This window comes from Cyphomyrmex costatus, unplaced genomic scaffold, assembly GCF_001594065.2.
Source record: "Cyphomyrmex costatus isolate MS0001 unplaced genomic scaffold, Ccosl1.0 scaffold75, whole genome shotgun sequence".
Lineage (NCBI taxonomy): Eukaryota > Metazoa > Arthropoda > Insecta > Hymenoptera > Formicidae > Cyphomyrmex > Cyphomyrmex costatus.
This window is the reverse complement of record NW_017280322.1, coordinates 3367891-3394015: the sequence shown is the minus strand read 5'-3', so window position 1 is coordinate 3394015 and position 26125 is coordinate 3367891. Positions and strand designations below refer to the sequence as shown.

General features: G+C 35.8%; 1 protein-coding gene across 1 annotated transcript in view; it reads right to left on the bottom strand.

Moving 5' to 3' along the window:
- LOC108780856 (venom dipeptidyl peptidase 4) overlaps positions 1–26125 on the bottom strand; it is a 142043-nt gene that overhangs the window by 42129 nt on the left and 73789 nt on the right. Inside the window, exons 6-7 of the mRNA XM_018548670.1 lie at positions 25341–25393; positions 16667–16866 (exon numbers count right to left, since the gene is read on the bottom strand). Coding sequence (XP_018404172.1) covers positions 16667–16866; positions 25341–25393 — 253 coding nt within the window. The remainder of the gene's footprint in view (positions 1–16666; positions 16867–25340; positions 25394–26125) is intronic.

Sequence of the window (26125 nt, the reverse complement as noted above, 5' to 3'; positions counted from 1 at the left end):
AGCTTTGTGGTGGTAGGTTTCTAAAGCTACTGTTACTCCAATATTAATTTTACGATGAGTACTCGATTAAAAAGCTCGCAACGCGTCAAAGCACAATTTCTCGCAATGAGGAAGCGCGAGAAGTAATCTAGATTCTCTCTTCGTAAACTTCACAAGGAAAGAAAGTTCAGCCTGAGACTATCCGGCACATCGTGTAATTATGAAGCATCCGCGACCAGGCAAGTGGATGTACTTCCGTTCTCCTATTATTGCGGGATAAATAAAGCGTTACCCGAGCAGTAGACTCGATTAAATTTCTGTATTTCAATACTCTTACGCGTTTACCTCTCACAATTTATTCTTGTAAAGTGAAAGAAATTTTTAATATATAAAAGTAGAACTGCAAATTGACCTCAATACTTTTGTAGTTTTCATTACAATGTTAAACGTAACATCGGGGGACCTAGATCTACTTCTTTAATTCACGAATTTAATTTATTTTACCAAATTTTTGTTTCCTTTGTACGTAGTAAACAAGACTGCTTCAGTTTACACAACGCTATTCAAAGAACGGAATTTACTTGTATAAATTTGTATTAAATCATATCACGCGTGCGTCGCAATCTATTCTAGAAAAAAAAATAGATAGCGCGAAATTATTTTCATAATTATAAAAATCGTAGTTAAACTTGTACTTCATGCAGATATATATATATTTTGCGATAAAAAGAACAGTAAAACAATTGACGTCAATTCCGATTCAATGAATATCGAAAAAACAGTACGAATTTCCTTTTGTCCATCAATTCCCATCTCGATAAACAAAGTGCAAATGCTCGGAAAGGGTCTCCTAGTTAACGCCAATGCAGTCTTTTTTCCGCACGTTGCAAATAAGGATCCCCCCGACAAAGGCAGACCGCATCGTCGACGCGACGCGACAGTTCGAGGGAAAATCGCTGATGTAATAAGCGCCGAGTTCATAGAGCGTATAGGAACGTCGGAAAGGAACTACTGGACGAGCTGTGAAGGAACCGAGCGGAAACTCTTTATTTCGTTTCCTTTCGAAAGAGAGGTCGGCTCGCGGATGCGGTAGGATGTAAATATTCAGTTTTCAAGTCGCAAGGAGCAGAGCGTTATTGTGAGAGTGAAAAAGAGCGAGGGGAAAACGGTGGAATTAAACCTAAATTAACCCCACTACGCATGTTCTTGAAATGAAGGTTTAAAAGGTAAAAGAAATTATCGCGAGATATTTAATTCTGATATATTGCAGAAAGTTCGAGGTAATCTAAAGACTACTGAAAGGCAAAATTTCATTAAAAGTACAAAGAGAATCGTGAAAAAGAGCAGTTATTATACGAAAAGAACGGTTTTACAGAAATGCTTAAAAAATATAGCCAGATACGCGGATCAGAAAAGAATTTTGTTGAATTATTAAAATAAGTATAAATTATCAAAATAATGTATACGGTAAGTATAATTCAAGCTAATTGTTAGACTAAATAATAAAAATTTTTTGCAGAGAGAGAGAGAGAGAGAGCATTGTTTATCATGTTTAAATTTTCTATACACAAGTATTTTAATTATCCAACAAAATTATTATACAATATAGTTGAATTTTTAGATATTTTTCAAAATTGCAATTCTTTCCGTGTGTAGTTATTATAAAATCTGAAAAACCCTTCCTCTTTTCTGTATACTTACATATTTCAATCAAAACTAATTTTGAAACATTATTAATTTAAAAACTCATAAATGTAAATGGTACAAAGTAATCATTTTCTCGGAAAAATGATTAAAGATACGGTTCGAAATATGAAAGGATAATTTTCTCTAATCCGCAAAGTTCTCAGTTAATGTATCACGTATAAATCCGCTTCTGAGAAATCGAGTCAGAAAAATGAGAGAAGATAGCATATTTTGGAGGACGTCTGCGAGATCTTTGAGACACTCCCACTGGATTCAGCTCGAAACGAAAACGAGATGTGAGAGAGAAAGAGAAAGAGAGGGGGGGGGAGAGAGAGAGAGAGAGAGAGAGAGAGTAGAGAGAGAGAGAGAGAGAGAGAGAGAGAGAGAGAGAGAGAGAGCCAGCAAAAAAGCTCTGTCGCTGGCAAACCCGAAGGGGTAGGAGGCAACAAAGAGAAGAGCCAAGAAGAGTAGAGAATGGGAAAACAGATCGCGTGGGACAGGGTAGAACGGGGACGAAGAAGAAACGCCGCGGCGAGGAAGAGGAAAACTGCACAAAGACGCGACGTTGCGTTGCGCAGCTCGGTGGACGTGACGAGGGAGAAAAATATCCCGAGGGTGAAATTCCGGATGGACGGGTGTGCGTGCGTGTGCGCATGAGTGTGCATGTATCGAGACTACGGCGACCGGATAAGGAAGCCGGGATTCGAATGGCACGCGAGGAAAAACGACGTTGCACACATTGGACGAGGAAGTTTTGTCGAGAGCGACCGATAGATCCGGTTTGGCCGGCCGGCCAATTACTTACGTCCGGCAGTGTTCTATTCGGGAATAAACTTTTTACGGCTTTTCGCGCGATTTTATTGAGCCACATTGATGCGACGTACGTAAAGCTCGAATAATTCTCTTGATGGGCGATTTTCACTATTTTATATTATAAGAATGAGATCGTGAAGGGTAAGGTCACGAACGGAAAGCGAATTAAATGTCACACTTGGATTCTTTTATCTCAATCTGATTATACCACATATCAGTTTTGATCACAGTAGATAAACAAACGTTTGCGCAAATAATATGAAGTCAGGACTCTGAAATATTGTATTTCAAGAAAAATTTTTTTTCTTAATATGTGAAAAAATGTAGATACATACTAAAAAAATATAGATAGGAAATAAACACCATATGAGTCTTAAATATAATTCTCACCGTATTCATATTTTCAAATATAAATATGAAATAGATTTAAATAAATTAATATTATGAGTTTTAAACTATGATGTTAAATCCACCATATATATATATATATATATATACGAGTATATATATATTGGTGTTTATACAAACAGTACAACACGATGATTATACATGGAAAAAATGATTTTGCTAAAATATCTAAAAACAATTTTACAGGATTAAAGAAATAATTATATGTATAGGGAATTTAAGTATTATACAATATGCTGTAAAAAGTTTTAACATTCCAGCAACCGATTTGAATCCTACATAAATCTTTTGATCCAACGTTGAAGAGTTCAACAAAAAATAAATATATTTTCAGATCTGTAGCTAATATTTAGATACCTATCGTTCTTTCCGTGTACATACGTATATTGGTATAGGATAAATATACGTTGTCAAATGTACAGATTTCTAAATTATTAAAAGATACGGACTGGCGCAAGAGCTTGCAAAGTTCAGCGCAAAATGTTTACAAATGAATTTTAAAAGGAAATAAACAAACATTATAAAACCTTTAGCTGTTTTCATCACTAAACAATTGTATAATGGTACATTTTAACGATGTGTCAAAACGCAGATATAACTCGCAAACCGCATAGCTTTAAAAAAAATTTTACACAATACATGATACATGACAGCATTCGGTGCACGTATACCGATTACCGTACGTGAATGACACAGGTTAAACAAACTCTTTGAAAAATGGCAAGACCAATCCTTTCTTTCGAGAGATACTCTCGTCGAGATTGTCGAACATGTCGGCGAAGAAATGGAGATAGTGCGCCTCTGGAACCGGCGAAACGGAGGGCGAAACGTAAAATCACTCCTTGCACTCCGCCATGTTTACGGTTTTACACAACAATAACGCATATTTCCGTGCATAGAATATAAATTCTGCGAGCAGCGACGTTTCCATCGAGCAACATCCACGCACGCGACACTCGAGAGCGGATGCGACGACCGGGATGGGAAGAGAAAACATTTCAAAATCCGATCAGAAATCGGAATCCCGTGAAGGGACGGTACCATTAGCCAGACGGGATTTGGAGAAAAGGATTTTCTCCAAATCCCCGCCGCTCTATTAATGTCACATCCGCCGTTGTTGAAAGAAGTAGAAAGCGCGGATTTCCATTTTACACAGGGTGTATCAGCGTCAGGTCGATCGCACTCCTGGTCTCTCTCGCCTAAGTGATGATTCTGCAGATACCTGATATCGTGCACTTCGTTTACTCGTTCATCCAGTGGCGGATCCAGAAATTTGTCAAGGACGGGGTGGCCACTAACGCGCCGCAAGAATAATTTTTTCAGGCTTAAATATAAAATATGAAATATTTAAATTACTGTTGGCATATTACATTGAAAAGTACTATGTAATTATATATTACACTTTTTTTTACGACGCTTCTGATGGAAATAAATCGCTGAAATCGTTAAAACTTTTATTAATTTGATAGATTTTATTTATTTCAGCGACTTCAGCGATTTATTTTCATCAGGAGCGCCGTAAAAAGATGAGTATTGTTATTGTTACGCGCAAGATATAAGAGTGGTGCACCACATATATTTAAAAGAGGACACATACGCATATATATATATATGAAAATCGGATGCAGTGTGAATCCAGCATATTCCGTAGATCACCGATCGATAGAATTTGGATATGTTCGACGGGTAGTGGGGGAATCGGGCCTCGCGGAATAACGACACGAGCTCTTCCGATGCACTCTTCTCGAATGACCCGTCGAGTATAATTCGGCTATAAAGCGTAACGAGAAAAACACGTGCTTAGCGTTCCTCGGTGGAAAAAATCCACAAAACGTGGCTCAGGGCTACGGCCCCAAGGCGTTGCCACGTGCGTCGAGCACATTGTGCGTAGTCAGAACCATGGTAGAAATACAAGGGTATGCTCATTCGGTAGACGAATTTAGAAAGCCTTTGCGCAGCAGCCAGCTTACGTCACACATGACGTCACATTCGTACAATCTCGGTTACATTCGGACCACTTCGGCTGATTTAAAATATGGTTATACGTGACATTGTGGAAAAATTCTGTTTAATGTTAATTAATTAATTAATTAATGTAATGTAATTAAATGTAATTTTATTTAATGTTCAATTACATGAATACAACATAATATTAATGCTACTAAATTTATTTAATTTAAAAAATATCAACTTTCCAAGAATGAACAGCATTCATTACGGATGTAAATTACGTATTAATTACTAATTATTTTCTTAATATACAATTTCATTTCTGATTTTATTACAAATTAAAAGTGTTATTAATTAAGTAATTAATAATTACAAGAATGTCCCACTCTGTCACGTGACTCTGTTGAATTTATTATAATTATTTAATTTTATTATTAAGAATTATTGGTTTCCAATATTAATTGCAGTTTAGTTAATATATGTACGAATTGTCATCACAAATTTATACATATCAATCATCATTGCCATAAAATCCTTTCGCTTATCTTAATGTATTGACGCTACCATGATTTACTTCCCTTTTAACCATTTAGATTTGCCGCGTAAAGATGACGTAATGATGACGTCAGCTGGCTGCAATTCTCATTGGTTGTCTGGAGCTATCATGCGCGTGAGCATACCCTTGTCTTTCTACCATGGTCAGAACATTATTAAAAACTGTGATGTGAGGCTACGGCTATTAACAATCTTGTGACTTGTGAGGCGTGATAAAACTATAATAAACGTTGCAACAATTTATCTCCCTGTGACTTTGTGTGGTGACAAAAAACGAAAAAGAACGCTTACGCGAAACCCGGTGCAAGTAAGAAATTGCCTGTGCCGATCCTACAAAACAGTTATGTAGTTGATCTACTTCTTCAGAGGGCGATAGTGTGCGAGGCATTGTGGCGTTCAAGAAGACTAGAACCAGGAGAGTAAACTCGGTCAAATATCGGTAGAGGGGGTAGGCCAAAAAGTGACGGCGGATAACTTTCCCCACTCTTGCGCTTTATTAGTCCTCTCTGTCGCTCTAATAGTCGTTTTCAATTCGTGACTGCGCATGTCAAACAAACCTTGTTTGACATGTGCATTTAATGTGCAGTATAATTTCTTTTTACAACTTACATTCTGTTTAAGATGGTTTAAGAAGATTTTTTTTTAAGTGTGTCCCACGGATGAGGGGAAAACAAAGGTTAAGAACAAGAACTTCTTGGTTATAACCGATGCGCGCATGCGCAAACTTTCATATAATGTGCAATGCCACTGCGCATTGTATGAATAACTGCGGACGTTTTTTGACCTATCCCCACCACGCTAGTTTACTCTCCTGGTTCTAGTCTTCTTGGTGGCGTTGCAGGTCTTAGCTGCGGCGCTCAAGTCTGTTCTTTTTTAGTTTCAGTTAGAGTTTCCTCTTTAGAAGAATCTAGACTGTTAGAGCGTGACAAGCGTCCATGGTATTGCGCGCGTAAAACGTACTATTATCAAAACGTGGCAATAAGTTTGTAAGCACTTTCGTAATTGAGTTTTGTAATAAATCATCTTTAAACTTGAGAGAGATTCAGTGATTAACCTCTCACTGCCGAACAATACGCATTTTCCTGCCTTCTCATTCGGACATCGACGAAACATCGACGCAGTCAGAGTCAGACACGCACGGCGCATTGTTGGGCAACGAGACACGTTAACCCCCACAACTGGTGACTCCGACGTGATCGCGTCGCGTCCGTGCAATCTTTTTTACACAAGATTTTGTCATCGACATGGCCAGTGGCTCAAGCGATCCTCTTTCAGGCGATCAGGCTAGCGGTACGTCGCCGTGTCCATACGATGAAGTGCACACGCTTTCGCGAGTCGGAATTCGACACACGCCTTTTTGGAAAACGAAGCCGTATCTATGGTTTGTGCAGATGGAATCTCAGTTCATTACAGCGGGTATAACGGTAGATGAAACAAAATACCATTATGTGATACAGTGCCTTGATGCCACTTCTCTGATAGAGGTTATTGACATTGTGAATTACCCTCCTATGACAGATAAGTATACCGCTCTTAAAAATAGATTAGTCAATATCTTCGCAGATAGTACCGAAAGAAAACTGCACAAATTATTAAATGTTAACTTAGACGATTGTCATCCGTCACAGTTGCTTCGCCGAATGAGAGACGTTGCGCAAAACGGCGTGTCAGAAGAAGTACTTAAATCCTTATGGTTGCAATGTCTGCCACAACAAATGCAGGCCATTTTAGCACCTACCAAATGTGATCTCGAAGAACTATCGCAGCTTGCAGACCGAATAAGTAATACGGATGTATTACTCAGTGGCAATAATACTGTCGTAACTTTTACACCGACTCAAGCTAGCTCAACGGATTCGCAAATATCTGCGCTGCTAGATAAGATAGAAGAACTAGAAACACGTTTATCACGCAGCAAATCACATACTTCATCGGACCGTCGTCGCAGAAGCCGTTCAAGATCTAAATCGAAGAACCGTCTTTGCTGGTATCACAGACGTTTTGGCAGAAATACTACCAAGTGTGCGCAACCTTGCGCTGGAAAACTAGCAGCCCAGCTATCTCCGGCGCAAGATAATTTGGACACGGCAGAGAGCCGCCTCATAGTTAGAGACCGTTGCTCCGGTATCGAATTCTTGATAGATACGGGAGCGAAGGTCTCGGTTATTCCTATCTCGGAACCAATCAACCAACGTACTTATATGAACGACAGTGTTCTCATCGCTGCCAACGGAACTGCCATCACCATCTATGGACAGAAGACATTAACGCTTAAGTTCGAATTTCGTCGTATTTTTAAATGGTCCTTCATAGTAGCAGACGTTGACACCTTTATTATTGGCTCAGATTTTTTAGGGCATTTTAACTTATTGCCCGACATACGTAATAAGAAATTAATTGACGGGAACATGTCTCTGAAAGTCTCCGCTCGGCTAGCTAGCCGAAACGTCTCAGGCGCTGAGAACACTGTAGCAGATGCATTATCTCGCGGCATCACTATCATGATGCCAACCAGTCTTGATGTGCAAGAAATCGCAGAAGCTCAAGCCTCAGACGAGGAACTACAGCAACTAAAACAGTCTACATCAACCTCTCTGAAGCTCAAAAAGTTTACCTTATCTGAAACGGCATCCATTTACTGTGACACGTCAAAAGAAGAGATAAGACCGTATATTCCAAGACCATTACGCAGACGAGTTTTCGATATAATACATCAAATGTCTCGTTCAAATGGCAGAGCAACTCACCAGCAAATCACACAGAAATTCGTGTGGCCCTCCATGTCTAAGGACATCAAGGAGTGGGCCCTGCTTAGCATGTCAGCAATCAAAAATTCATCGGCACAATCATAACATCATCCACCAATATACCAGTGCCCGACACCCGTTTCGAACATGTCCATATCGACATTGTCGGCCCCTTACCTTCATCTAAAGGTTACAGGTATTTATTAACAATGATTGGCCGATTCACACGTTGGCCAGAAGCTATTCCAATGAAGGACTGCACTGCAGACACGGTAGCGAAGATGTTCTTCACCCACTGGATAGCCAGATTCGGAGCTCCACGCCTAATCACAAGCGATCAAGGTTCGCAATTCGAAGCACAACTGTTCGACGCACTGTCCAAGCTCGTCAGTCCGAAGCATTGTCGAACAACTGTATACCACTTGAAGCTAATGGGATCATCGAGCGATGGCATCGTTCTTTAAAAACTGCATTAATGTGCCATAGTGAAACTCAATGGACGGATACACTGCCAGTAGTACTGCTCGGCCTGAGAACTTGCTTCAAAGAGGATCTAGGTACTTCCGTAACAGAATTAGTTTACGGTACTACACTTAAAGTACCGGGTGAGTTTTTCTCCTCTGAAGAAATGCAGAGCGACCCACGAATCTTCGTCGAAGATTTTTGCGTAATTATGCAAAAGTTACGACCTAGACCTACCTCTCATCATATTAGACCTAAGTTATTTTCCCATAAAGATTTATATAATTGCTCACATGTCTTCTTTAAAGTAGAAGGTAATAGGCGTCCTTTGGACCAACCGTACACCGGACCGCATAAAGTTTTAGAGCGTATCTCAGACAAAGTCTTTGCTATTGATGTTAACGGTAGATGCACCAACGTCACTGTCGACAGACTTAAACTTGCTTATTTAGTAATACAGGACTCAAAAACTACTCCGACTACTGCATGTCCGTTCTCAACTAATATACCAGTGCAAGTGAACCAAAGACTTACTCGGGTCCGGCAACCAAGCGAAAGACGATTAGCTTTAAGATTTAATTCGCGTAATATTAAGTTAAGTAACTAATTAAGAACATATTACTGTTTATTTTGTTTAACGTTTGTCTTTGTTATTTTCATTCTAGTTATTATAATCAGTAATATAACAAATCGTTAAATTTTAATATATGTCTTTCAACATATTATTAAGGCTCCTGAATACCGGCGACGGCCATGTTGGAATTGTGACGTCATAGGCGAGAAAAACACATTAATTTTTCTTGCGTCCCATTTTTTAATAAAGACAATTTGGATAAATTTAAAAGGCGAGATCGCTCAAAAACACTTGTGAAAATTGGCGGAAACTGTCCTTTCCTCCTCTAATAGTCAGTAAATGGTCGTAAAAGGCACGTAAAGTGAGCCTATACTTGGGCAGAATCACACATTTTGACAGCTGATGAAATGAGTGAAATATACGCTTTTACGTATAAAATTTCACGATAACTGCAGTTTCCGCCAATTTTTAGGACTTTCACGAGTACGAGGGAAATCACATTTTCACAAATAAGCAAATATTGACAAAATGGCACGCAAGAAAAAATTTGTCGTCAAAACATCACTTTTTCACGCCTATTAGTTCAGACTTTTACCATGGCGAGGCGCTATACACACACACAAACTTGAACCCATGTCCTGTGCGCTCCCCTTCTACCCGAAAATGAGCACACGGACATGAGCTTGCAATTGTGTGTATAACCAGTAGCGTACTACCAGTTTTGCTAGCCACCGACTGATTCGGTGTCGCTACCCATCAACACGGAGTTCTTGGCTGAGTATTCAGGAGCTTTAAGATCCAATAAGATGCTATAAGCATCAAATGTTGCTAGATAAATATTGTAATGAAGTCACTAGAATTACGCAAATTAAGTATTTAAAATGCAATAATTCGACAGAAGACCAGCGATTGTGAATGATTGAGTAATGCGGCGGTAAAATAGACTAGATGCGCAACAACAAAACATCTTTAATAATTAATCCAGCACGGAATGCGCCTGACATATGGTCTACCTTCCACAAATTTCCCATATACTCCGGGTTTTACTCGTTTGCCGAGTAATTTACTGTGGTATCACCATAACCGTTAAGATACGACGTCTTCATCAGTATCTACCGCCTAACATGAATAACTTGTTTTCCACGCGATATATTACATCAATGTGTACTTTATCAAATTTATGATTTCGTTACATGAAATCTTCGCACAAGAAGCTTATTAACTTTAATGGGAACATATTTTTTATGAAGAAATATATGGCTCTTTAAAACTCACTAAAGTTTCCAATTATTATTTATATACACATAATGCTTTTCTAAATGGATATGTTAAAAATTAATTCTTATTAATATAGAAAAAAATAACTTCCCAAAAATAGTATATATTACATTCATAATTTTATAACTATATCAGGAGACGCGGTAGTGTCTCCGGCCATGTTCAAATTATATTATTTAAAAATCATTATATTGTATTAATAGATTTCTATTGTTCTTTTTATTTTACAAAGTGTATCGAAAAATATCATTTTTGCGAGAGAAATAACAATCTTGATTTCTCATGACGTGTCGGTCCCGTAGTGAATTCTCTTGTCCGATCGTCCGAGTGAAAATTTTCGACACTCGTAAGTCAGTCTATACATATACTGCAGTTGTACCAGCTAAGAAAATCCCGAAGCGATGGTATATGTTGGATATACGAATGTCATCAGCGAAACCCACGGCTGACGGGAACAAAATACAGGCTGTTGAGAAGTTCTTGGCGTGCCTCGAGCGACGGTTTGACACTTTATCGACGATTCTTTCGCGGCGGTTCGACTGTGTAAAATCGCGGACGACGGCGCGGTGCCGTACACAAGATGAAACGATTTCATATTGCCCGTGGTTATTGCGAATCGATTTCTTGCGGCGTAATAACTGCAACCCTTCCAAATGTACGATCACTTGTATTACCGATAAATAAAACGTTATTTTGAAAAAAAAAAAGACCTATAATAGGTACCTATAATTTACTTTTTAATTAAAGCAACTGTGATTCCCCGCATTTTTCAGCTTTTATTCGAATGCGAATAATTTTTATTTTAATGAATCATGTATAAAACAGTTATTCAACTTGTAGAGAAAATATTCGTAAAAATATTGCAGTTCTTTTCTCATACAAGAAGGTCTGTTTCCATAATGCAACCTTTAATGTGTGCCACATGTGAATGCTTCATTAATTAATTATCATCCTCGTATTAATTAATCATCACCATTCATAATGGATTTAGCGCCCGATAACGTAGTCGGCAGTTTGTCACTAGTTCGCGCTTCGAACACGTACGGTATTCGAATGCATTCACAAACATGGATGTCCGATAACATTTCCAGGACATTACGACGTCCACATATACTCGGATCGGAGATATCAGCGATATATTTAAACAGCAGCGTATACGCCAATGACACCCGCAAATTAGTCGTATCAAACAAGATTATGTGCAAAGAATAAAATAGAAAATTTAGGCATCAACCAATCATTCGTTGTGCTTTTTCACGGTCTGGTGAGACGAGCGATGAGCTATGCGGTCCAGCTCGTGAATAGTGAAATTTTCGGTCGAGGCTTTCACCGATGAGTTTGGATATCCCTTTGTGAATACTTAAAACGTAAGTTGCTAATGCTGATAGGCTTACGTTACTGATGGAGAAAGGAAACGTTATCTGTGGCAACAATTAAATTTTAAATCGTTTGCGCAAAAGAGAGATTAAGTGGATTAACAACTCTATAAAGTGCGAATTTTTTAACAATCATTTTCCTGAACCCGCGTTTTCTTTCTCTTTGTTTCTTTCTCACGAACAAGAACTTCAAAGATACGTAAACCAATTATGTGTGTGTGTGTGTGTGATGTATTATGTTTTTTAATCAATAAATTTAATTTGGCAAATCAAAATTAAATACAAAAAATCACCCAGCTCGGTTCTTTAGTTCTTTTAGTTTTGATTTGTTAAATTAAATTTATTGATTAAAATACATTGCGTTTCAATCAGTTTATACATACCTTTTTTGTATCCAATTTTGATTTGTTAATCTTTTGAAATCTATATCTTTTAATTTTAAATTCAAATTGATCAATAATTTAATTAACACAATGTTCTTTTGTTGTTGGAGTTTAATCAGTTGCTAAATATTTTATTTTTTACATAATTAAATTATTTGTAATTTCGTAGATTCGGTAAGTTGAATCTTTTATCTAACGGTGGTAATGCGTATCTTGTTTTATTTTTTGATAGAATACCAATCATCTTACAATCTCTCAGTATAGGTATTTAATTTACAAAATGAATGAATTATTAGTTAGTAACACAAAAAAAAGGAAGATACGTATTGACAAGATTTTTCCTAAAAATAAGTATATAACGATCGATAAAGCTGTCGGTTTTGCTCATTAAAATTTTCACGGTTCATTATATCTTGATTCAACGAATATCCTCATTTGTACCGTTTTAAAATGCGTGTGATTTAAAATGAAACGCACCACGTAGCATTCTCGCTGTCTGCGTTCTCATTACTGACCTCGGTGCGTATATCTATACACAAAATCGCCAGGATTTCTGTCTACTCTGAAAATGGACGACCAGCATTGTTTTGGTCCTCTTGATATCGCATCTGCGTGCAGATATATCACGAAGTTATCAGTTCCCTGTAGAATCCACCACGATCTCGCACATTTGTGGCGCCACTTCCGGTATGGAAAACAAAACGCGGACCGGGCGCCGCGTCGACCGGCAAAACGACGCGATTCACTCGCAACTTTAGCAATAAATCAACAACAGAGATGCGTAAACAATTTCTATCATCTACTCGCCGAGACGAGCGGAGAGATCAATCACATGACGCGCGATGGCGGCGCGATTTAATTATTCGGCCTAGTCGCCGATCGATTGTGTGAAAGATCACATACAATGGTGAGAACTTCAAGCACGTATACATATAGTGATTACTGATTACACAAACTGGATGCTGGATGTTGAGAGAGACTATAAATAAACCTCGATTTTTCACCTACTTATTTACATGCTCTATAAAAAATATGAATGTAGATTTAATATACCATGGGTTTAAAATCTATAATATTAAATCTCCATATAGCATAGAACGTTCCAGTAAAATTGTAGTAACATTGAAAATGTTGCAACAATATTGTTGTAAGCTTTTGTGCTGTATGGGATATTTGTATAATTCTCACTGTATTGATATTGATATAAATACCAACGTAAAGGATTTAATACCATAAGTGTAGAGATTTAACATCACGGCTTAAAACTTATTTTGTTAAATCACCATCAGCACAGTGATTATCTTTAACATTCACGTTAAATCCTCATAGAGTACAAAATATTCCAATAATACTGTAGCAACATTCCATATTAATATAATAACATTATAACGTTTCAGTAATATTGCAGTAATATCAAAAATCTTGCAACAATGTTATGAATCCTGTACTGTATAAGATCTACACTATATACATATTTTTTAGCGTGTAACCTGTTATAATTTTGAATAACCTGCGCTATTCGAATACTTCCAAATTTATGTATTACCATATATATCTCCAAATATTTTATCACGTTTTATATTTCCCTAAAAAATCCTGCAATAAAATATTATAGAAAAAAAAACAAGAGAGGAAGAAAAGAAAGTAAAAAAAAGCTTTGAAACGGGATCGCTGGACTATCGAAGGAAGTGTTGAAAATCCAATGTTGTTAATTGAAAAATTCTCGACATTTCGATGCAATGATTGTAACATAGGAATGTGAAAAATAAATATAGTGATCCCGCGTGGCGAGAGATATGTATTTCCAGTCAGCGCTGCAGTATTCAGAATTACGAGGACGAGACCGTTGGCCTTGCAAGGCAATCGGTCGAATATATGTACATGTAAAAGCGCGTTGTGTGATTCCGCATTTTAAATCATGCCCCCGGCTTTTCAACGACGGCAGCTGCCCCGACCCAACTGCCAATAGCACGGACGTTATGAATCCGGTCAATTTGCCGCGTTTATCCTTTAAATATAGGTGCGCCGTTGATTCCACTCGTTATCCCCGATTTCACGATACTAAGCGAGCTTTTTCCCTGCTGCGAACGTTTTTATGCGAACCTATCGAATAATAAGCGCACAATGACAATAACAATCGCGAACATTAATAATCATCATTCACCCCGCCGATCATTAGCGGCGTACAACGATAAAGTCGATTTTATATTTATTGCGATGTGTGAATTACAAAGCGGGATATTTAATTAATCAAATTTTTTAATATATCAACAATACGGAATTATTTCCATTTTCCGAAGCTTTCGTGGACGTATTTCACGAGTAAAAAATACTATAATAATAAGTCTTTAAAATTTCAATTGAATTAATTACGGGTATCTTCATACGATTGAAACAAATTGGAAAGCTATTATTTTTATCTTTGCCTTCCTCTTTCTCTGCATGTTTCCATCCATGGAAATCGATACCGAATTTATTATCGCCGTGACATACATATTCATCGTGACGGGCGTCACTCAGGATATAGGAAGTAAATCTACTGGAAGTGAAATCGTAACTCTCACGTTGCGTCCGCGGACTTTCTTGATTGATGTTGATGAATTTTGATGCGCCTCATCCATTGGTTTGTTATTGTCGCCGCGCGGTAAAACGAGGAACAACGTCTAAAGGGACAAAGCAAGGGTGGAAAAAGAGCATAGCTGATGAAGGTTCAGCGATATGCAAACGCGAACAGGTCCCAGGAGCATCGGCAACGTGAATATATGGTGCATCTTTTATTAGCGCTATATTACCATTTTGCACGAAATAGGAAATTGCAATCCAATTAATATACAATATTTTAAAAATTCGCAATATTTACTAGTTTCACTTCGGATTCGGGTTTTACTAAAAACAATAGATATAATCATATACAATCCGATAATATATATGAGAGATATTTGATTTCTTGCATATGGGATTTCATAGAAAATTCTTTAGAATGTATATATTATAGTTCCCTTACTTTAGAAGTAACAACTAAAAAAATTAACACTTCTGCAATCATATCTTTACTCCTTTTACGATATCCGTGCTTTTTTTTTACCAACTTAAGTTTTTTTAATGTTTAAGGCTTTCAAAAATGTAAAAAAATTCAGGATTTAATTTTCAACATCTCTATTGAATTATCAAATAGAAACGTTGCAAGATATTTTAAGAAAGAGAACGTAATTCTTTTCTTTATTTCGGAGAAATTTGAGAATGATAAAATTTTGTTTGTACTAAAAAAGACCCAGATTACAAACGAAGATTAAGTTTCCCAGGAAGAAGAAAAAACTGTTTTTCAATTTAATCGGAAATAACTAATTAATCAAATATCATAAAATAAATATTTTTTTTAACTTTATTAAATGTTATTTCATTTTTGTTTCACGATTCTTAAAAAACTTTTGTTGAGCTGTAATGACAATTTTTTAATAATCACCTTTAAATATCACGATTTTAATGATTTGTTAAAACAAAGTTAAGTTTACTTGCTTTTGATGATTGACAGAATAATGTTTACTTAACCTATTCATAATAATTTGAAAACCACGTTTTTCAAGTTATATTACTTTTCAAAATGAGAGAACAATATATTAGTTTCCGCGTGAATTAAAGTTGACAGAAAGCGTCGACAAAGAAAGACAGTACGTGCGTAGAATTAGAAAACAAATATTTTCTTTCTGACTGCGTAAAAGTCGTATCAATTTGCATTTCTAATTAGCAATTAGCATAAAGCTAATTTCTTATTACTTGGCACGAGAAGAGTGGTGTGCATAGCGTTCAATACAGCGTTCATATACAGCAACAAGGCGTTTTTCTGTAATCTCACGTATTTCAATTAAACAAAATTACAAAGTAGACAATATTCGTCGAATTATTTAACGTATCGTACTTGCATTGTTGTATCCCAGCACGTTGTTGGCGTGCCAGGTCCGCTTTAAACGGGTATTTCATAAAAAATAAATAAAATATTTTTAGAGTCGAACAGGGGTTGTTGTACTTTTTGTAGAAACAAATCCTTCAAAGAATAAATGAAAAATATTGCGTGGTTCGCTGAATTGTTGCCATACGTGTACAAGCGCAATGAATTGAAATACTCTTTTGTATCCTAGTTTGGTCACAAAAAGTACAATATGATATATCGGCTTTACGCGAGATTTGCACGTTTAGATACACTCGTATCCTTAACCCAATTTACTCTTGTCATCTCTTTCATTCATTTTAATTTGTTCTACTTTTGATTAAAAGAATAAAAAAGGAACAAAATTACTACAAAGAAGACTGAAAATAGATATTACAGCCATGTTTTTAAGCATTTTGTTCATAAAGAAAATTTGTCTCATAAAAATTTGTCTCCATAAAGAAAATAGGAAATTTTTGTAAAATAACTCTAATAAAGAATAAATATTATACTTCAATTAGATTACTTACCCTCGTAAACCCAGTCCGGTACTCCATTGTAAATAGTTCCAAATACTCCCGTGCTGGTTATTTGATAGTCATTGGCCACCTCTGCCTCTGGTCTATAATAGATGTTATTCTGGTGAACGTAGATCAGGGCGTTGCCTTGAGGTGTCCAAGTTGCAAGTTGTAACGGCGTCGATTCATTCGCCGCCAATATCGTATCTGTTCTGTAAATATAACAATAACGTATTTTGTAATACAGTGAAAACAATAGTTTATATTTTAGATATTTCTCGCTTGCGTGCTCTTTCCTGCAAGAACCTGCAAGGACCACTCGCGGTTTTCGCGTTTTCCGAAAAAAAACTCAACAACTTTTCCGCTTTTTGTATTTCACGTTTTCCGCTGTAAATGAAATTCATCAGTCAGTATCTTTCAAAGGACATTGTGTTTCAAAGATAAATGTCACGGTAAAAATTTTATGAACGCAAAAGTGTTTTTATTATATGCGTGAAATTAGCACCGCCATTTTGAAAAAAAAATAAAATAAAATTTGTGCTGAATTGCGCTAGTTAACTTCACATGTTTTTATTGCTTCAGCAACAGAATTATAGAAAGAAAAAGATAGTAAAATCTAGGAAGGTAAAATAGGATACACATACATAAACACACCATTGTTTTAAATTAAGAAGTAAAAAAAATATTATGAAAAATGATGTCAAGTATTAGCACAGTTAAACATAAAGTATACATCTTATATACATATTTACATTTTTTGATTTCGCTAATGTACTACTCGTTGGACGACATGCCGTGACACACTTTTTACGAAAATTTTTTTCTCTGAATTATTTACGAGACAATAAAGAAAAGTAAGACACGAAAGACGAAACCACAAAAGTGTAAATTAAGTTCATTGAGTGAGTTGCTTCGAAATAAAAATAAAATAAAATAAAATAAATTACAAAATTAAAAATGTTATATATAACATAAAAGATGTACAAGCGTTTTAATTTTTAAAAGAGTGAATTTACGTTGCTTCTGTAGTCTCGCTCACTTATTTCAGTAGAACAAATTCGCTCTTGTAATGAGCTCGGTATTGAAATTCGGATTTATAAAGTTGAGACGTGGATAGAGGACGATATAAACGCCATCGGATCACATTCACGTTATTATTGCTTAGCGTTCGTGACCGGTCGCTGCAACCAACAATGACGTCACTGTGTCTCGCTTGAATAATATCGTAACTCTGTATGATTTTAGGCGGGAACTAGTTTGAAACTGCTGGACAACCCAGAAATGTAGTCCCGCATAACCCTACGGCACCATATTGTCACGGTGGCTTTGCCAGCGAAACGTAATACGGACCACAAATTCTTCATCAAAGATTCGAAATCCACAAACAATAGCGAGGAGATTATTACCGACGAGGGAATGATCAAATAAAACGGTGAATAAGTAATTACTCTGGGAATAATTACGATTGTAATTCAGAGATGCAATTAATATCGAAATGGGTTGACTAACAGCGTATTGCTTCTGTGTTTTGGTAACACTATATAACAAACCATATTATTGATGTCCTTTCAGTACGACAGAAACTATTATAGAATTATATATTATTACTGGTAATAAATTATCTCTTATCATGTTATTATGTATATTAATTAACTTATTTGATATAAAGAAAGTTACGTTATAATAATTAATAGTTCTAATAAAATTTTATCAAATCCCTTTAAACATTATAATACATTTATATATCTTTTATGTTATCTGTAACATTTTTCATTCCGTAATTTATTTGATTTTATTCAATTTTAATTTGTAATTTTATAATTTCGTTTTTTTTGCGTTTTTTTCTATACATTTAGAATTTTCGTAGAATAGAAAGAAATTTAAATATCAAAGATATAGTGTATAGAAGATAATTTTATTCTAATGTTTTTTCTAATGTCCACATTTTACGTTTTCTTTGTAAATTAAGTTTTGATCGGGTAATTTCTACCAAGACTAAAGACTTCGTCGTTCGTTCGCAACTATAGATAGACTCTATTTACAAAGGGCTTGAGAAAAGCCGATTAAGGGAAGTTGATTTTTGCCCTCGCGCCTCGTAAAAATATCATTGTAGATCCAACAATGTAGACAATGTAAATCGACGGAAAACATTCCAACCACTTGTTTATCCGAGTATCAAAGCTGTCTACATTTTATGAATATACATACAATTACAAGAGCATAGTTTGTTTTATTAATTATTTCACATAAAGATTCCAACAATAAAGTTCGATATCTTACTGTTTTAAACGTCGGGTTAAAGACTGCTAACAATAAGGTGTTCTAAGACGTGCGATAGGAATAAATAAAAATGACAATCCGACGCGACGTAGCGTTCTCTTCGCGTGTTAACAATGCTATTGTCTTTTTTCATTATTATTTCGGATAAAGGTTTTATCCATTTCGAATTAAAGTTTCAAAATTGAGATCAGACTCTGATATATGGCAGATTGCCAACTCTGCAACGCGTCCGTTTCCGCATATGGAAAACTATCGGAATCCATTCGCGTACAAACTATTGGCAAATACATTATCGAGAGGAAACGAATGAAGTCACTGAACCGCTATCCCATAGCACAGGTAGATCAATTAAATAATTGTGTGGAAACAATCTTTTTGAAAAACACCAATATCATCTGCCAGTTATTATATATCACAATCTTCTAACTCATTGATTGCTTCTGCAAAATGAAATCGTTAACCAATTTTTTCGTTTAATTGAGCTATTAATCAGCTTATTTGTGGATATCGATGATCCAAAAGTAGAAAGAACTTGAATGAGAATAATGCGTGAATTTTGCTACGTTCTCACGACGTTCTGTATTTTTATGAAAACTTGCTTTTACGAAAATTCCAATCTATAAAAGAACTTCGAACATATCGTGAAACATGTGAGTTTCATCTTACGTCGCCGCAATATGTGTCCACAAATGCATATGTTCTCAGATACGTTTTCCAGATGCATACACACACTTATGTACACATTCGGAAGAAAATAGGAAGAAAATGTTTAAGAGGGATAGGACGAGAGGAGAAACGATAGGATGAAGAAAGAGAGCGTCTTTTCTATAGACAATAAAATCCGGAGCCATTCGGATATAAACCAAAAGCCTGCCGCGCGTTCTGAAATTGATCTTGTGATGGCTCCCGAGATTACAGATGGAACAAACAAATACGTTTACGATTATGTAACCACACGTATAACGTGTGGGAAAAAGATGCTCATGAAAATCGCTTCAAGTTTACGAGTACTCTAAAAATCAATGTTTCTATCGTTTACATGGAAAGAACAATGCATTAACAGCATCAATTTAATTGCATGGGAATAATCTTATTATATTAATTTAATCCATTGTGCTCTCTTGTTTCAATAAAACAAATATTTATTTTATTAATGCTGTTATTAAAAATGAACAAGATTATTTTCATTTATTCCAATTTATTAATTTTTTTTATATATTATTTATTCACATACAAACAAACTATACATTGTAAATTACAAGACAGAAATTCCACGAGATTATGTGTCTGTCCTACAAAAAATAATCAAAGAATTAAAAAACCATATTTTTAAAAAGAAATTGAATTTAAATTTAAAAACAAAATTTTAAAAACTTTCTCGAATACCGATAAAATTCCATGAAAATAAATAAGGGAGTGAAGAAATGGTTTTATAATAAAACAGTAATTCATACGCAATTCGCTCACTTGAACAGTTTGTCTACACTCATCATTTTATTCTCTGAGAATTTTATTACGATCTGGAACAGAGTAATAATAGTTGATCGTAGCACCTTCATAGAAATTGGGATTTCTGTGATGTATGCGTGGTCACATTTTTATATCCATACATTAATTGAAGAATTTTGAGAGAGATGACGGATAAAATAGATGTTTGGCAATGTAACAAGAGAATCTACATCCAATTACGAAGAATGTAAAACGCAAGCGTTTTCTGACTTAAGATACACGTACGTTAATTTTATTTTTTGATTAGGTAGACATACATTATATTAGATCAATTTTTCATTTCGAGACTAATTTTGTAATACTGTTAGGCATACTGATTATGACCTAATGAAAGTCGAAACGTTTATGATTAATTATGTATAATTGCAATAAAAAGTGATCTCAATTGTTACGCGAAAAAGACTTGCATGTGGCTGATATGCTCTCTTTTTATTATTCCGTGAAATCTTTTATTTTCAAAAATAATAATAAACTTCTCTAAACAAAATCTAGGTTTGTTAGATAATAAATATCTTGTAGTAACTATGTTTGAAACAATCCTCGCTTTGGAATACAAGTCGCAAAGCCACGATAAAAATTATATTTATTGTTAGTAGGTATTTGTTCGAAACAGAGGTTCATCGGATTTCAGGATTAAATTATCTGGGATTCACAAGATAAATGTGTTCGCGAATTCTTAAAAAGAAAACTGAACCAAAATGCTACACTGTATCGAACCGTTCGATCGCTTCTATCTACGCGAGAAGAAAGAGCCGGTGGTTCTTTTGGCTGGATTCGCGCAACGATCTGTGGTATTTTTGTCCGCGCGCCGTTCAACCAGCCGCGGAAAATCGATGAATAGCGTAAAGGCGCAACGTCGACCGCCGTGTCGTCGTTGGATAGCTCGTCGTCCCGTCGCGGCAAACTTCTTCCCGAAAAGCCATAAATAAAGGCGCCGGTATTCATGCGGCGTACGAACCGGGTTTATGGCGGGACACAGGACTCGCCCGGCCTGGCCTCGCTTCGCCTCGCTTCGTTTCACCTCGCCTAGCGCTGAATATACAAGCGAGGTAACTCTCACGGCTTATTTACCCGCCCGCTCTACGTCTCGCTCTCGTTCCTTGCTCTTTTGCCTTCGCTCCTTTGCTCGTCCCGGCATGTCGGTGTACATTCTCGTTCTGCCTTTTATCACGACACCGAAAGCCAAAAACGACGGCGAGTTCCCACCCCTCCACCTGAACTGTTCTCCGCGTGTCATTGCCGCCACGTGTAAACCAATCATCGCGAAATTCTGGCGTAAAAAAAATCTTCGCGTTTGGTATACTTTAATTTTAGGGATTTACTGCAAGAATAACTCGATATAACATGCATTTTTAGTAGCATCTCGTACCAGATTACTTTATCCTCGCAAACGTAAAATCGTGCTGCAAAATAATTTTGAAAGTAGCGCTCTCTCTCAACATCTAAAAAAAATAAGTCGGTAAATAAAAATATTAAAATTAGTCGCGTTGTGGTTAACTTTCAGTACTTTCACAAAGTAGAAAATTACTTTTGTGTGGATATGATATAATCTTATAATATCCATTTTTGCTAATGTAGATTAACCCTAATCTTGGTTTATTTACATTTTATCTCTTTCTAGTTTTAAAAATTACAAAGGCTAAGTTAAGCCAAGATTAAAAGTTTCTTTACATTGTAAAAATGAACTCTAAAAGAGATTTTAATTATAAAAAGTAAATGTTAGATTTGTCGTCATCTACTACATTATTTTACAATGATATATATATATATATGTTGTATGCAACAGGAAGTAATCTCTTTTTTAATCCTGAAATGGAACATAAAAGTCTTAATGACCTTAAAACACTTTTATAATTTTTAAATAGTTAAATAATTGGAATAATTTTTTATATTTCATAATCTTACTTTTCACAGTTTTGTTCTATCCAAAATATATTCATGTTAAGTTCAAATGTTATAACTTTTTATGTAATTGAACACTGTAAAACTTCTTCTAAAACTAATAACAAAAAATTTAGTAAGTGTGGATTCATACTTTAGCGTCACAAAAATATGTGTTACGAATGAAAGAACGGTCCACTTGATGGTCCAAAGTTAAACAGCTTTGACCGTAATTTTGTGTTAGAATGGCCATCTGGAAACATCGAGTTCGTGCTTTCGCTGTACACCATTCGACGGATAATTGCCCGAGTTATTTATTGCAATGAGTAATTGGCAATTAAGAATAGTTAACTGCTATAATGTGTGATAAAATAACAAATTTATATAATCATAATAACAATGTGCTCTTTAAGACTCAACAATAAACTACGTCGAATGAACGGATACGCTCCAAATACAAATGCAAACAAGCGTGAATTTCGCAAAGAATTTATTTTGACGCCTGTCCCAGCATTGTTTTTCACGTCTCGAAAAATGTTCGGAGGCGTACGCTCCGCGAGAAAAATCGCTTCTTCATGTCAAAACGCACGCAACGTATGACGTAAGATTACGACGCGACTACTGTGCTCGATATATGTGTCAGAGGCAGGATATATACCATTGCACGTCTTCCTAAGAATACGCGTTTACATTTTCACTCTCGCGCGAAACTATCGTCAGAGATATAGAGGCGATGCAGCGGCCGCACAATGGATTTTATTTATCCGTAAAATTTATCGTAAAATGGACGAATTGACATTTCATTCGTTTATGATAATAGCCTGTATATTTCCCTTGATGTCTGAAAATGCGTAAAATAATTGATAGAAGGACACTCATTTGTTACATTCTACTGCAATAACGACATGACTGTTATAAAATTGTCATGTTTTTATTGCTACAATAAAATAATGCGCAAATTACAAAAATAAACATATTTTTTAAATACACACTTTTATTTTTTTATAATTAGTTATATTACACTAAAAATGCATTTTAAATTAATTATTGCAAAATTTTAATAATTCAAAATATTCAAAACATTTCCTAGAAAATATTGTTTTTTAGGTTGCGTTGTATTGTAGTAAATGAACATAAAATAACATTAATTTTACTGTTATCGATTACACGTAACGCGAATGTCAGTGTCTCTTGTATTCCATAACGTTTGTAATCGTCTTGTGTGTCTTAGAGAAAAAAGAAATAAATAAATATATATATATATATATCTTTCTAAAAATATTAAAAATTTATCAATTAAATAATTATCCTCTGATTTTAGGTCGTATATATATATATGTTTTCATACGTGAAATCACATCAAAATTGAAATTCTTATATTTTCAAAATAATCCTGCAGTATTTCATTCACGGTTTCCATTTTAGAATTTTCCCGAAAACCACCGATGAAACTCAAACGTGACAGCGAAGAGCCTGTATATATCCGCTCGTTTTACAGCGGTTAAACTATGAAACAGCCGCTCTACGTGCATACAAAGATGACGAGCGGTCTTTACAAATCGCGTTTAGAAACGGACTGAAGTTTGATTTGCGCGACTATTTGAGAACGATGATCTCAAGCGCAACGGTAAAGTCCAAATCGTGAGATTCGCCCGTTCGGAGCCGTGTGGGCATCCACATATACATAACGGCAAAATTTCGCGCTCTCTTGACTATAGGACGAGTTCCAGCAGCCTTGTGGTTCCGCGTGGATGGACCTCAAGGCACATCGGTTCCTCTGGAGTAGTGTGAACGACAGGAACCGCTATTTCTGAGGACGATGCTATTCCCGCGAATTTCGAGAAAGTCTTTGCGGTTTCGCGCGATAGTGAGAAATTGGTCTTCGAAATTTTGCGAGTTTTACAGGCGACCTAGTTTTTCGGATGATTTAAGCTCCGGGATAAGTTTGACTAATATACAAAAGAATTGTTCCCATCTCTATAAAGGTCATAACTCATAACACATCGCGAATTTTATCTTCAATTATTATGCTAAATTCTTAATTATGAGAATAAACAATTTTTCATCGATTAAAGAGATATTTAAGTATCTTACGTATTTAGGTGCATATCTCGTTTTATATACATTAAATATTAGAAAATTTAGAACATTTATATATTTACTCATAAATAAATAACAAGAATAAATATGGAGAACAGTAATAATATTTATATCAATATCGATATGTGCACATCAAGCTAACAAGTAAGCAAATATACGTATAAACAGTTAAACATGATGAACAAACGAAATGTACAAATAAATTTAACAAGAAGGGTACTATAAATGGATTGTTAATATTAATTTCTCTATGGCTTCAATTAATATTTGAATCGGAGAATGATATGCTGACGATTCGGCAAAACGAGATATTTATTAAGATATTTATGCCGAAACAATGGAGGTAGCGTGATTCTTGGCATAAGCTCACGCGAATTTTGGGATAGGTATAGAAATTAAGGGAAGTGGAGAGACCCCCTTGAAAAGGTAAGATACGATTTATTCTGTCTTTGCAAGGCCAGCAAATGTCTCGATACCGCGAAAAGTGCAGCCGTGTGGATAAATTCAGGCCTCGGAAGATGGCTTTAATTTTTCTCGCCTGCGGGAAAGTACAGAGAGCGAAATCGCCACGGACGCCAACGGTCGGAAACCGGCGGGCGGCGCAGCGGCGGGCCTGTAATCGTGATATAACCGCTCCTAAATGCTGAGTTAATGATCAAATCCGCGAGGGAAAGTTCTCAGACGCGGAACGAACGGGGTTGGAGAGGCGGGCAAGGTGGTGACGGTAAGACGGCGCGGGATTAAATTCGTGCGCAGTTTGTAATTTGCACGCGGCGCGATGCGGCTTTTCCCCCGACTCTCATCCTCTCTCCCTTCTCAGGGCCGAGATTAAAATGCAAATCCGAACTTGAAATCACGGAATAAATTTAAGATATGATTGTCACAAACGCCGTCGAAACACGGCTCGTTTACTTACAGAGTCTCCAGGTTCACGATCCTGTAATGTGCCAGGTATGTATGACGATACAGCTGAAACAGAAACGAGAGTGACGTTTCATTCGATTGGTTCCAATTAGTAGATTGACATTAATGAAAGATTAACAAATATGCGAAATTCAATCTTTTCAGTATAATATCGCAAGCCAAATATTGTATAGTATGTCCACTTCCAATACATCTTTTAGTGAGATGTATTAATTATGTATGAAGAAAGAATGGTTTTGCTAAAGTATTTAAAAATTTAGCTAAATACAAATCTAAAAATAATTTTGTTTATTATCAAAATCATGTCAGACGCTTAAACTTCACAATACAATGTTTGATTACAATGTTAAAGCTTTCTCCAGCATTGTCATCAATTTCCACATAATAATTATTTTAATACCTCAACAAAATCACATTTTTAGATCTGTATATCTAACTAAATTTTTAAACATAATACCAACAAAACCGTTCTTTCCGTGCACTATTTGTTATCTTTTTTTTCTAGTTTCCACTTTATGTTTATAAAAATTGACTACTATTTTCTTTCATGTTGGAATATTCCCTTATTCTAAAAAATATTAGTGTAACTATAACACCATGTGGTGTTTACATAATTCTCATCATGTTCGTATCTTTTATATCGTCACCACCACCAACATAATTTGAATTTTAAATCTCATGGTATTTATATCAGCATCAGTACGATGAATATAAATATCGCATAGTGTTAAATCCATACTCATATTTTTTTTAGAGTGCTGAAAAATTGCCCCTATT